The sequence below is a fragment of the Schistocerca americana genome, chromosome 3 (genome assembly GCF_021461395.2).
Source record: "Schistocerca americana isolate TAMUIC-IGC-003095 chromosome 3, iqSchAmer2.1, whole genome shotgun sequence".
In the NCBI taxonomy this organism is placed as follows: Eukaryota; Metazoa; Arthropoda; class Insecta; order Orthoptera; family Acrididae; genus Schistocerca; species Schistocerca americana.
In genome coordinates, this window is record NC_060121.1 from 751,348,649 (window position 1) to 751,360,763 (window position 12,115).

The 12,115-nt window shown below is 41.2% G+C and overlaps 1 protein-coding gene and 1 non-coding gene across 2 annotated transcripts in view; both read right to left on the reverse strand.

The window, feature by feature from the left end:
- LOC124606721 (drebrin-like protein) overlaps positions 1-12,115 on the reverse strand; it is a 205,742-nt gene that overhangs the window by 120,433 nt on the left and 73,194 nt on the right. Inside the window, exon 3 of the mRNA XM_047138751.1 lies at positions 10,377-10,489. Within this exon, the coding sequence (XP_046994707.1) occupies positions 10,377-10,489 (113 nt within the window). The remainder of the gene's footprint in view (positions 1-10,376; positions 10,490-12,115) is intronic.
- On the reverse strand, positions 11,297-11,369 carry Trnaa-cgc. Its single transcript has one exon. It is a non-coding gene; the product is annotated as a tRNA-Ala (tRNA).

Here is a 12,115-nt window from a genome sequence, read left to right on the forward strand (position 1 = left end):
ATGTTTCAGTGCCACACAGAAACATGGATTCTTCTGAATAGGTCAGCGCCAGACAGTGGTATTTAAACTGCTGGAGCCAGCCCATCATCAGCTGGCTCACTTAATGATGCACAGCCTGTGTCAGTCGACATCATACTAATGATGCAGCTGCCACTGATGCCTCCAGAACACGAACTATCAACCACTGAGTGACTGCCTGGGCTCCTCACAATCTCTAACCCCTCCCCCACGTGATCCCATTCACAATGTCGAGGAGGTTCTACTGGTAGTTGTCAGAAACACTGGATGTAGCCTGCCAGAAGTTGTGTTATACATAATCAACAATAAATGAAACCTCTTGCCCAGGTCTGGAGGCAATCCTTGGCACTTTCTGACCACTGACTGAAGGGGTGAAGGAAGGTACTCATCTCAAGTGGTGTAAGCACAGGTCACAATCAGTACTAACACCCCAGATTTTGAGAAGAAATTGGACTACTCAAAGCAAACAAAGCACCAGACTTTAATAGAATTCCTTTTAGATTCATAGTCTACACACTGCAGAAATAGCTCCTTCACTAGTTTGTGTCTATTAAGAATTACCCATGCAGTAAACAGACATATTTAACCGGAAAGGAACATGTCACCAACTTCCTTTATTTTTCCTTAAAAAAAGGGCAGGGGGGGGGGGGGGGGGGGAGACGACACACACACAAAATTATACACCATTATTGCTAACATATAACATATGTCTGCTGCATGATTCTAGATATTATAAACTTGAACGTTATGGTCAGCCTGATGAAAAAGCAGATTTTCTCAAATAATAAGTTTGGATTGAGGTATAATGTGATGCCTTGATAATAATACCTGTAGGTGAACAGGTAGTTTCAGTGTTACCAGATTTCTAAATGACGTCTAATAGCAAATTGACAATGTTGACTTATAGCCAAGATTAAATTAGATTACATTACACTGAGGTGACAGAAATCATGGGCTACTTCCTAAAGTACTGTGTTGGACCTCCTTTTTTCTGGCATAGTGTAGCAGCTCGATGTGGCATGGGCTCAACAAGCCGCTGTAAGTTCCCTGCAGAAATATGAGTCATGCTGCCTCTATAGCTGTCTATAGCTGCGAAAGTGTTGCTGTGCAGGATTTTGTGCATGAACCGACCTCGATATATGTCTTTGTCTATAACTGCGAGAAATGTGGATGGGCAAATCATTTGCTCGAAGTGTCCAGAATGGCCCAGTAACATGGTGCATTGTCACCCATAAAAATTCCACCGTTGTTTGGGTACCTAAGAGCTATGAATGGCTGCAAATGATCTCCAAGTAACCAAACATAGTCATCAAGTAACCAAACATAGTCATTTCCAGTCAGTGATTGATTCAGTTGGAACAGAGGATGCAGTAAATTCTATGTAAACATAGCCCACGCCATTATGGAGCCATCACTGCCTTGCACAGTGCATTGTTGACAACTAGGGTCTACAGCTCATGGGTTCTGCACCACACTCTAACCCTACCATCAGCTCTTACCAACTGAAAGTGGGACTCATCTGCACAAGCCACAGTTTTCCAGTTGTCTAGGGCCCAAATGATATGATCACGAGTCCAGGAGAGGCACTGCCTGTGATGTCGTGCTGTTAGCGAAGGCACTCTCATCAGTAGTCTGCTGCCAGACCATCAACACCAAATTTTGATGCTCTATCCTAACAGGCACATCTCTCGTACATCCCACATAGATTTCTGCAGTTATTTCACACAGTGTTTCTTGTGTGCTAACACTGACTACTCTATGTAAATACCACTGTCGTCAGTCATTAAGTGAAGGCCGTTGGCCACTGCATTGTCCATGGTGAGATGTAATGCCTGAAATTTGGTAGTCTCAGCACACTCCTGACACAGTGGATCTCAGAATATTAAATTCCCCAACAATTTCCAAAATGGAATGTCCCGTGTGTCTCGCTCCAGCTACCATTCCACATTCATAGTCTCCTAATTCCTGGTGTGTGGCCATAATCATGGCAGACACATTTTTACATGAATCATCTGAGTACAAATGACAGCTCTGCCAATGCACTGTGCTTTTATACCTTGCGTATGTGATACTACTGCCATCCGTATATGTACATCTAAGTATCCCATAACTTTTTTCACCTGGGTGCAGATGTACATCTCGTACTATAGAACCGCAGTTAGGAGATCCTCAAGGATGCTGTGGAACATGCCAGAAAACAAGAATACATAATAAATATTTAAAAAGAGAAAAAAGATATGTTAATGTACCTTCCACAAATCCCTAGTGAAATTGCCCGCTCACGGGTGTGGAATAAGTCAAAAACAAAAATGTTACCAAACATGTAAATGTTCAATACACTGACGAGGTGCATAAGATAATTCTTAGGCTATTGTATGCAAGCGTTAGCAAACATAAAAATCAGTTTACAACACTTATTTACATTGATCACATTAATGTACTGAAAATATACGTCAGTTAGGGATTTTCATGTAACACTCACCACATAATTTCAATGCATGCAACACAGAAACAGGTAACAGAAAACAACATCCACACTAGCTTTCAAGCATTGCTCTTTCTCTAGCAGAAGTACACACATTCACACACAAACACAGAGACACCCAAACACACACTTCTGTGCCACGGTATGACTGATTATTGATACTCGATTACTGAAAGCAGCTGCCTGAGCTGATGGAGATGGGAAGGGGTAGGAAAGGACGGGCTAGCAGGAAGGAGGTAGGTCTTTGGACAGATAACTCCACGTCCACACAACAAGGCGAAAAAAGTACTGAGAGTAGAATAGAAAGAGATGTAGGAAGAGGGAGAGGGTAAATGGGAGGGGAAAGGAATAGTAAAAAAGGAGAGAAAGGTGAAAGTGAAGAAGGGCGGAGGCGAGAGGGCAGGGGGATGGGGGAGGGGAATGAGAGAAGGATGGGAGCTGGGAGGAGGGGGGAGGGCGTGAGGGAGGAAGAGAGTGCCCACATGATGTTGGGGGAGGGGGGGGGGGAGGACGACGAGTGGTGGGAGAGAGCAGTGCTTGATTTTGATGGAGAAGCTGTGGGGTGGGCAGAGGAGAGAAAGGAAAAGGTAAGGTGAGGCAGTGGGGACATATTAATAGAGGAGGAGGGTGACAATGCAGGATATGCTGGAGAGATGATGTCCATCTCCGTAATTCAGGGAAATGTGTCTTGGAAAGGAGTATCAAAAGGGCCACCAGTTCCTTTACACACAGTGAAAGATCTCAAAAATCCTCAACAAACTCCAATGTGAGATGTTACATGATGGTCACTGTGCAGTATGGAAAGAGTTACTCCAAAAAATTAAAGAGACCCTGTTCCAAAATGAGTCATGAAATACACACTTTCTGAGCAAAAAGTATCCGGACACCTGTTGGTGGACATTAATATGGGGTGCATCCACCATTCCTCTTCATGATAGCTTGAATCCTGCTGCAGGCACTTTCAATGAGGTGTCTGAATGTCTGTGGAGGAATGGCAGCCCATTCTCCCTCAACAACCAAAACCAGAGAAGGTAGAGAAGTCAGATAATGAGGTCTAGAGCGAATCCAATGTTCTAAGTCATCTAAGAGGCATCCCATTGGGTTCAGGTCAGAACTCTGGACAGGCTAGTCCATTTCAGGAATGTTATTGTACACAATTACTGGCTCACAGGTGCTGCATTACGACAAGGTGATACAAAGTCTTCAAACCGTTGCTCTATTGTATGCAGCACACAAGGCTGTAAAATGTCTATTCATATCCTTCCGCATTTGGTATTTTGTTAAGCACACTAATGTCATTACATCCTAATCATGAAACACATGCCCACTCCATAATGCCATTTCCTCTGTACTCCACTGATGACACTACATGTGATGGCAGGTAACATTCTCCAAGCATCTGTCACACCCAAATCCTTCCACTGGATGGCCACAGTGTATAATGTGATTCATCACTCCAAACCACTCATTTGCAGTCTTCCACTGGCCAATGGTATCACTCTTTACAGCACCTCGAGTGTCATTTGGCTTAACTACAGAAATATGTAGCTTATGAGGAGCTGCTCAACCACTGTATCCCCCCATCCCCACCCATCATCTTTAACTACCTACACAGAGTCCTAGTGCTAGCTGGACTGCTGGTAGTACTTGGCAACTCATAAGTAAGTCCACCCAGTGATTTCATGTGATTTTTTACAATCACTCTCCACAGTGCTCGACCATCCCTGTCCATCAGTACATGAGGTCTCCCTGGTCTTGGTTTAGCTGTGCTTGTTCCTTCGCATTTTCACTTCACACGCACATCACCAACAGTCTACCTGTGCAATTTTAGAAGGGTTGAAATGTCCTCATCAATTTGTTAGTCAGGTGACATCCAATGACTAGTCCAGGTTGGAAGTTACTTAACTCTCCATCTGGACCCATTCTGCTGTTACTGCTTCTCTACTGACAACACAATATTTCCAGCCTCCTTTTTTAGATTAGATTAGATTTACTTTCATTCCAATTGATCCGTAGTGAGGAGGTCCTCCAGGATGTAGAACATGTCAGAAAAACAACAATACATGACAAATATTTACAACTCAAACAAAAAGCTAATGTACCATTCCACAGGTCCCAAGTGGAATGATCGTCATTTTTTAATGAACACTATATGAAAGAGTCATTTTACAAATACTAACGCATTGAATTTAAAATAAAAAAGTTTTTTTTAATTTATTTATAAGGTAATAAATGTGTAATACAACTACTATAATACTTATTTACAATGAACACATTACTGCACTGAAATGGTGAAGAATAATAGAGGGAAACATTCCATGTGGGAAAAAATATCTAAAAACAAAGATGATGTGACTTACCAAACGAAAGTGCTAGCAGGTCGTTAGACACACAAACAAACACAAACATACACACAAAATTCAAGCTTTCGCAACCAACGGTTGCTTCGTCAGGAAAGAGGGAAGGGGAGGGAAAGACGAAAGGATGTGGGTTTTAAGGGAGAGGGTAAGGAGTCATTCCAATCCCGGGAGTGGAAAGACTTACTTTAGGGGGGAAAAAGGACAGGTCTGCTTGTGTCTGTGTATGTGCGGATGGATATGTGTGTGTGTGTGTGTGTGTGTGTGTGTGTGTGTGTGTGTGTGTGTGTGTGTGTGCGCGCGCGCGCGCGCGCGCGCGCGCGCGCCAGTGTATACCTGTCCTTTTTTCCCCCTAAGGTAAGTCTTTCCACTCCCGGAATTGGAATGACTCCTTACCCTCTCCCTTAAAACCCACATCCTTTCGTCTTTCCCTCTCCTTCCCTCTTTCCTGATGAAGCAACCGTTGGTTGCGAAAGCTTGAATTTTGTGTGTATGTTTGTGTTTGTTTGTGTGTGTATCGGCCTGCCAGCGCTTTCGTTTCGTAAGTCACATCATTTTCAATAAATCCTTTACGCTTCTCTTAAACTGAATTTCATTGGTTGCTAAGCTTTTTATGGCTGCTGGCTAGTTATTGAAAATGTGTGTTCCTGAATAATGCACACCTTTTTGTACAACACTAAGTGACTTTAAATTCTTGTGAAGATTATTCTTATTTCTAGTATTGATTCCATGAATTGAGCTGTTGGTTTGAAAAAGTGATATATTTTTAATGACAAATTTCATTGAAGAATAAATATATTGGGAAGCAGTAGTTAGTATCCCTAGTTCCTTAAACAGGCTTCTGCAGGATGTTCTTGAGTTCACACCACATATAACTCTCACTGCACGTTTTTGTGCCTGGAAAACTTTAGCTTGACTTGATGAATTACCCCAAAAAATAATCCCATATGACATTATGGAATGAACGTAAGCATAGTATGTCAGCTTCTTCATTTTTATATCCCCTATGTCTGACACAATTCACATTGCAAATAGATATTTGTTAAGACGCTTCAGCAGTTCTGTGGTGTGCTTTTCCCAGTTGAATTTATTATCAAGTTGTAATCCCAGGAATTTAACACTGTCCACTTCTCCTATCTGCTTGTCATCGTATGTTAGGCATATTCTCGTGGGACACCCCTTACAAGTTCTGAACTGCATGTAGTGTGTTTTTTCAAAGTTTGGTGACAAGGAATTGACTAGGAACCAGTGATTAATGCCCACAAATATTTTATTAGCTGATCTTTCTAAGACTACACTTGATTTGCTATTTATTGAAATGTTTGTATCATCGGCAAACAAAACGAACTTGGCGTCTGGTAATGTTACTGATGAAAGGTCATTGATATACACAAGAAAAAGGAGGGGCCCGAAAACGGAACCTTGTGGGACCCCACATGTAATTAGTTCCCAGTTGGATGGTGCCTGATAGCTTGACACATGTCTCTTTCCTAATAACACCCTCTGTTTCCTGCCAGAGATATAAGATTTGAACCATTTTGCAGCATTTCCTGTTACACTATAATATTCTAATTTACTTAAAAGGATATTGTGATTTACACAGTCAAATGCCTTTGACAGATCACAAAATATACCAGTTGCCTGTGATTTCTTATCTAATGAATTAAGCACATTTTCATCTAATTTTACTGGCAAGTCTTTCTCCCATGATACCTAGGAATCACTTTCACAATTACATAGTGTGTCTTGTGAGTTTTGATCAGATAGTGTGTTAGTTCCTGTAATTCATATCATTTCACATGCCCACGAGGCAAAATTAGAGAAATCTGTGTATATGCATGATGGTGTTGACAATCTTTCTTACTGTGCACTGCCTGTAAATAGAACTGGAAAAGGGGGAGAAAGGAATGATTCTGCTGCACCATGTACCCTCTGTCACACACCTAATAGTGCCTTGCGTCACACACATGTACATGCATGTACCAAACTCTTTATCTCACCTTTAGTAGAAGTACTGGTTTTATGAAGTAATGTTTGTGTCACTTTGATGTATATATTTGCATCTGTAGATCTTCATAATGGAAAGTTAAAAGTAACATGAATGACTGCCTTCATACATAAAGCTACCGTCTCAATTTAATCTTCAAGATTTTAATCAAAGTATACACTAAATTTACTTCCTTGAGCATGTCCAGCATTTCCATGGCTGAAGAGTGGCTCATCTTTTTTTCTTCAATCATTTGTCCTTCATTTCTACTATGGAAGCACACTTTTTGTCACAATAGTCTTTCACTTTCTCACACATAATCTCTGTAACACACATTTTCTTCAAGTTCTGTTCTCTCAGTAATTTAACAAGCATATTTTGTAAAAGTGTAATTTTCCCATGTATTGAAGACTCATGTATCACCACAAGTCTCAGATGCTTAATTTTTTCATATTATTTGGGGATACTGGAACAGGGAATTTACTCAACAACTTTGTCAGTACTTAGTTTGCTGATTTGGTGAAGGTTGCCGGTCTTGCTTACGAGATGAAGGCAGAGCTCACCATCTGCAGCATCGTTGACAGAACTGACTGCGGACCTTTGGTGCAGAGCCGGGTGGAGGGTCTGAATCAGAGGCTCAGACGGTTTTGCGACTGTGTTGGCTGCAGATTCCTTGACTTGCGCCATAGGGTGGTGGGGTTTTGGGTTCCGCTAAATAGGTCAGGAGTTCACTACACTCAGCTGGCGGCTACATGGGTAGCGGAGGCTGTGTGGCGTGCACTGGGCGGTTTTTTAGGTTAGAAGGCCTCGGGAAAGTACGGGGTGGGCTGCAATCTCAAAGGGTGCATGGCAAATACAGGACGTGCTTGGATCAAGGAACAGTCGGAATTGTAGTTGTAAATTGTTGTAGTTGTGCTGGGAAAGTCCCTGAGCTTAAAGCGCTAATAGAAAGCACAAAAGCTGAAATCATTATAGGTACAGAAAGCTGGCTAAAGCCTGAAATAAGTTCCGCAGAAATTTTTACGAAGTCTCAGACAGTGTTCAGGAATGATAGATTAGGCAGAATTGGTGGTGGAGTGTTTGTGTCTGTCAGTAGTGGTTTATCTTGTAGTGAAGTCGAAGTAGATACTCCGTGCGAATTGGTATGGGTGGAAGTTATACTTAACAGCCGAACTCAGTTAATAATTGGCTCCTTCTACCTACCCCCAGACTCCGATGATATAGTTGCTGAACAGTTCAGAGAAAATTTGAGTCTCGTAACAAATAAATACCCCACTCATATGGTTATAGTTGGTGGGGACTTCAACCTTCCCTCGATATGTTGACAAAAATACTTGTTCAAAACCAGTGGTAGGCAGAAAACATCTTCCAAGATTGTCCTAAATACTTTCTCTGAAAATTATTTCGAGCAGTTAGTCCACGAACCCACACGAATTGTAAATGGTTGCGAAAATACACTTGACCTCTTAGCCACAAACAATCCAGAGCTGATAGAGAGCATCATGACTGATACAGGGATTAGTGATCACAAGGTCGTTGTAGCTAGGCTCAATACCGTTTCTTTCAAATCCACCAGAAACAAACGCAAAATAATTTTATTTAAAAAAGCGGATAAAGTGTCACTAGAAGCCTTCCTAAGAGACAATCTCCATTCCTTCCGAACTGACTATGCAAATGTAGACGAGATGTGGCTCAAATTCAAAGATATAGTAGCAACAGCAATTGAGAGATTCATACCTCTTAAACTGGTAAGAGATGGAACTGATCCCCCGTGGTACACAAAACAGGTCCGAACGCTGTTGCAGAGGCAATGGAAAAAGCATGCGAAGTTCAGAAGAACGCGAAATCCCGAAGATTGGCTAAAATTTACAGATGTGCAAAATTTGGCACGGACTTCAATGCGAGATGCCTTTAATAGGTTCCACAACGAAACATTGTCTCGAAATTTGGTAGAAAATCTGAAGAAATTCTGGTCGTATGTAAAGTACACAAGCGGCAAGACGCAGTCAATACCTTCGCTGCGCAGTGCCGATGGTACTGTTACCGACGACTGTGCCGCTAAAGCGGAGTTATTGAATGCAGTTTTCCGAAATTTCTTCACCAGGGAAGACGAAAGGAATATTCCAGAATTTGAAACACAAACAGCTGCTAGCATGAGTTTCTTAGAAGTAGATACCTTAGGGGTTGCGAAGCAACTCAAATCGCTTGATACGAGCAAGTCTTCAGGTCCAGATTGTATACCGATTAGGTTCCTTTCAGATTACACTGATACAATAGCTCCCTACTTAGCAATCATATACAACCGCTCCCTCACCGATAGATCTGTACCTACAGACTGGAAAATTGCGCAGGTCGCATCAGTGTTTAAGAAGGGTAGTAGGAGTAATCCATCGAACTACAGACCTATATCATTGACGTCGGTTTGCAGTAGGGTTTTGGAGCATATACTGTATTCAAACATTATGAATCACCTCGAAGGGAACGATCTATTGATACGTAATCAGCATGGTTTCAGAAAACATCGTTCTTGTGCAACGCAGCTAGCTCTTTATTTGCACGAAGTAATGGCCGCTATCAACAGGGGATCTCAAGTTGATTCCGTATTTCTAGATTTCCGGAAAGCTTTTGACACCGTTCCTCACAAGCGACTTCTAATCAAGTATCGTCTCAGTTGTGCGACTGGATTCATGGTTTCCCGTCAGGAAGGTCGCAGTTCATAGTAATAGACGGCAAATCATCGAGTAAAACTGAAGTGATGTCAGGTGTTCCCCAGGGAAGCGTCCTGGGACCTCTGCTGTTCCTGATCTATATAAATGACCTGGGTGACAATCTGAGCAGTTCTCTTAGGTTGTTCACAGATGATGCTGTAATTCACTGTCTAGTAAGGTCATCCAAAGACCAGTATGAGTTGTAAAGCAATTTAGAAAAGATTGCTGTATGGTGTGGCAGGTGGCAGTTGACGCTAAATAATGAAAAGTGTGAGGTGATCTACATGAGTTCCAAAAGAAATCCGTTGGAATTCAATTACTCGATAAATAGTACAATTCTCAAGGCTGTCAATTCAACTAAGTACCCGGGTGTTCAAATTACGAACAACTTCAGTTGGAAAGACCACATAGATAATATTGTGGGGAAGGCGAGCCAAAGGTTGCGTTTCATTGGCAGGACACTTAGAAGATGCAACAAGTCCACTGAAGAGACAGCTTACACTACACTCGTTCGTCCTCTGTTAGAATATTGCTGCGCGGTGTGGACTCCTTACTAGGTGGGATTGACGGAGGACATCGAAAGGGTGCAAAAGAGGGCAGCTCGTTTTGTTTTATCACGTAATAGGGGAGAGAGTGTGGCAGATATGATACGCGAATTTCATAATTTTTGGAAGCAACTATGGACTTTATTCAAAGAGTTTTAGTATTATTACATTCACAAGAGTATAAATACAAAGGACATGAGGCAGAAATTGCATTAAAATTAATTCCAGTTTTATAGAAAATATTTCTATATGATAGACTTAGTATACAGTACTTACCCAGTTTATAAGGACACATTTTGGCAAGCTAGTCTTGGGATCTTGAACACGACAGAAAGCATACATAATCTTGCCACTGTTTAGATCCTCTGTCATTTCTTCTATGCCTCCAGCTGCATTCAAACATCAGTTTGTTAAGTTGACACACACATAGGACACACAAAGACAGAGCTTAGATCTTAACTATACATTGGACTTCTCCTGACTATGACAATATATTCCCCAATGGAGTTGCACAGACTGTTGATCACTATACTGTTAAGCATGTCATAATAACAATCTAGAATATTTTTATAATGTTACAGAGGACTGTGAAGACCCAATTCTCTCAATATAACAATTATGGTGGGAGCACACAGTTTAGTAAACATGTGTTCTGATTACTAAGCTGAAAGGGAAAACAATGTTCACATTGTAAAGACAGTACATCATAACGAGTCAAATAAAGCACACACGCTAAATAAGTGCTCATCATTTTACTTTGAAATAATGGCAATTTCTTCACAGGCATTTAATACCGTTAGCAAGAAAGTTTACGCTTTTAATGCTAGTTAGTTTTACACAACTTTGCACTATATATAATTTTTTTTAATTCACAGTTTTCCTGCATAAGTTGTGGTACATTTCATTTGTTACACCGAAAAAAAGAACTGTTGAACATAAATTACAGTTTGAATATAAAATTGATGGTAATGGAATCTCACTGTTAAAGTAACATAAATTGTTGTTATGTAAAGTTTATTAGGTTAGGTTAGGTTAGTGTTGTTTTAACGTCCCGTCGACAACGAGGTCATTAGAGACGGAGCGCAAGCTCGGGTTAGTGAAGGATGGGGAAGGAAATCGGCCGTGCCCTTTCAAAGGAACCATCCCGGCATTTGCCTGAAACGATTTAGGGAAATCACGGAAAACCTAAATCAGGATGGCTGGAGACGGGATTGAACCATCGTCCTCCCGAATGCGAGTCCAGTGTGCTAACCACTGCACCACCTCGCTCAGTGTTTATTAGGAATCAGTAATACTTTTGCTGAGCATTGAAGATTTCACATTATACATTTATTTCAGTAGGCCACCTTGATTGAAACATTTTTAATTTTTCCACTTATACACGATATGTTTTAGTGCTGTTGCACCATCATAAGTGTAAAAGTTTAAGCTTTCACAAAAAAGGCTTGTTTGAGCACTGTAGTGCTTTACTAGTCGCGGGTCTGTTGGAGGTGGTTACCCTTGTCTTCCTCTGTTCTTTGTACTGACTTTCTCAGCTAGTTATATGGATACCTACAAATTAACATACACTGTTGGACCTCCGGATTTAGAGCCTGACACTCACTAAGTTATGAAGTCCAACTGTTTTATTCACTTCACTCCACATTAGGTTATTTGTACAGCTGTCTGCTTTGTGTCTACTTTCTTCACAGCAGTATACTAAGTCATCTGCAATCTTTCATGTAACTATCATTAAAACATTGTCTACTCTAATTCAGACATTTATAGTAGTCACTAACCTTTTTGTTACAAGGAAAATGAATGGTGTTCTAAGCTACATTGTGGATGCTGAATTTGAAAATGATATAAGTTTTTTGCAATCCAGCTCAGTTTTCTTGTGGTACACTATCCCCTATCTATCAAAACAGTTGAAAAAGCTGTTTATTGGTTACTTTTCAGTAAGGCCTTACAGAGGTCATGGTGAGACAGGCTCCCATCGAAGGCATAGGCACAGGAGGAGTGAAAAAATTAACCAG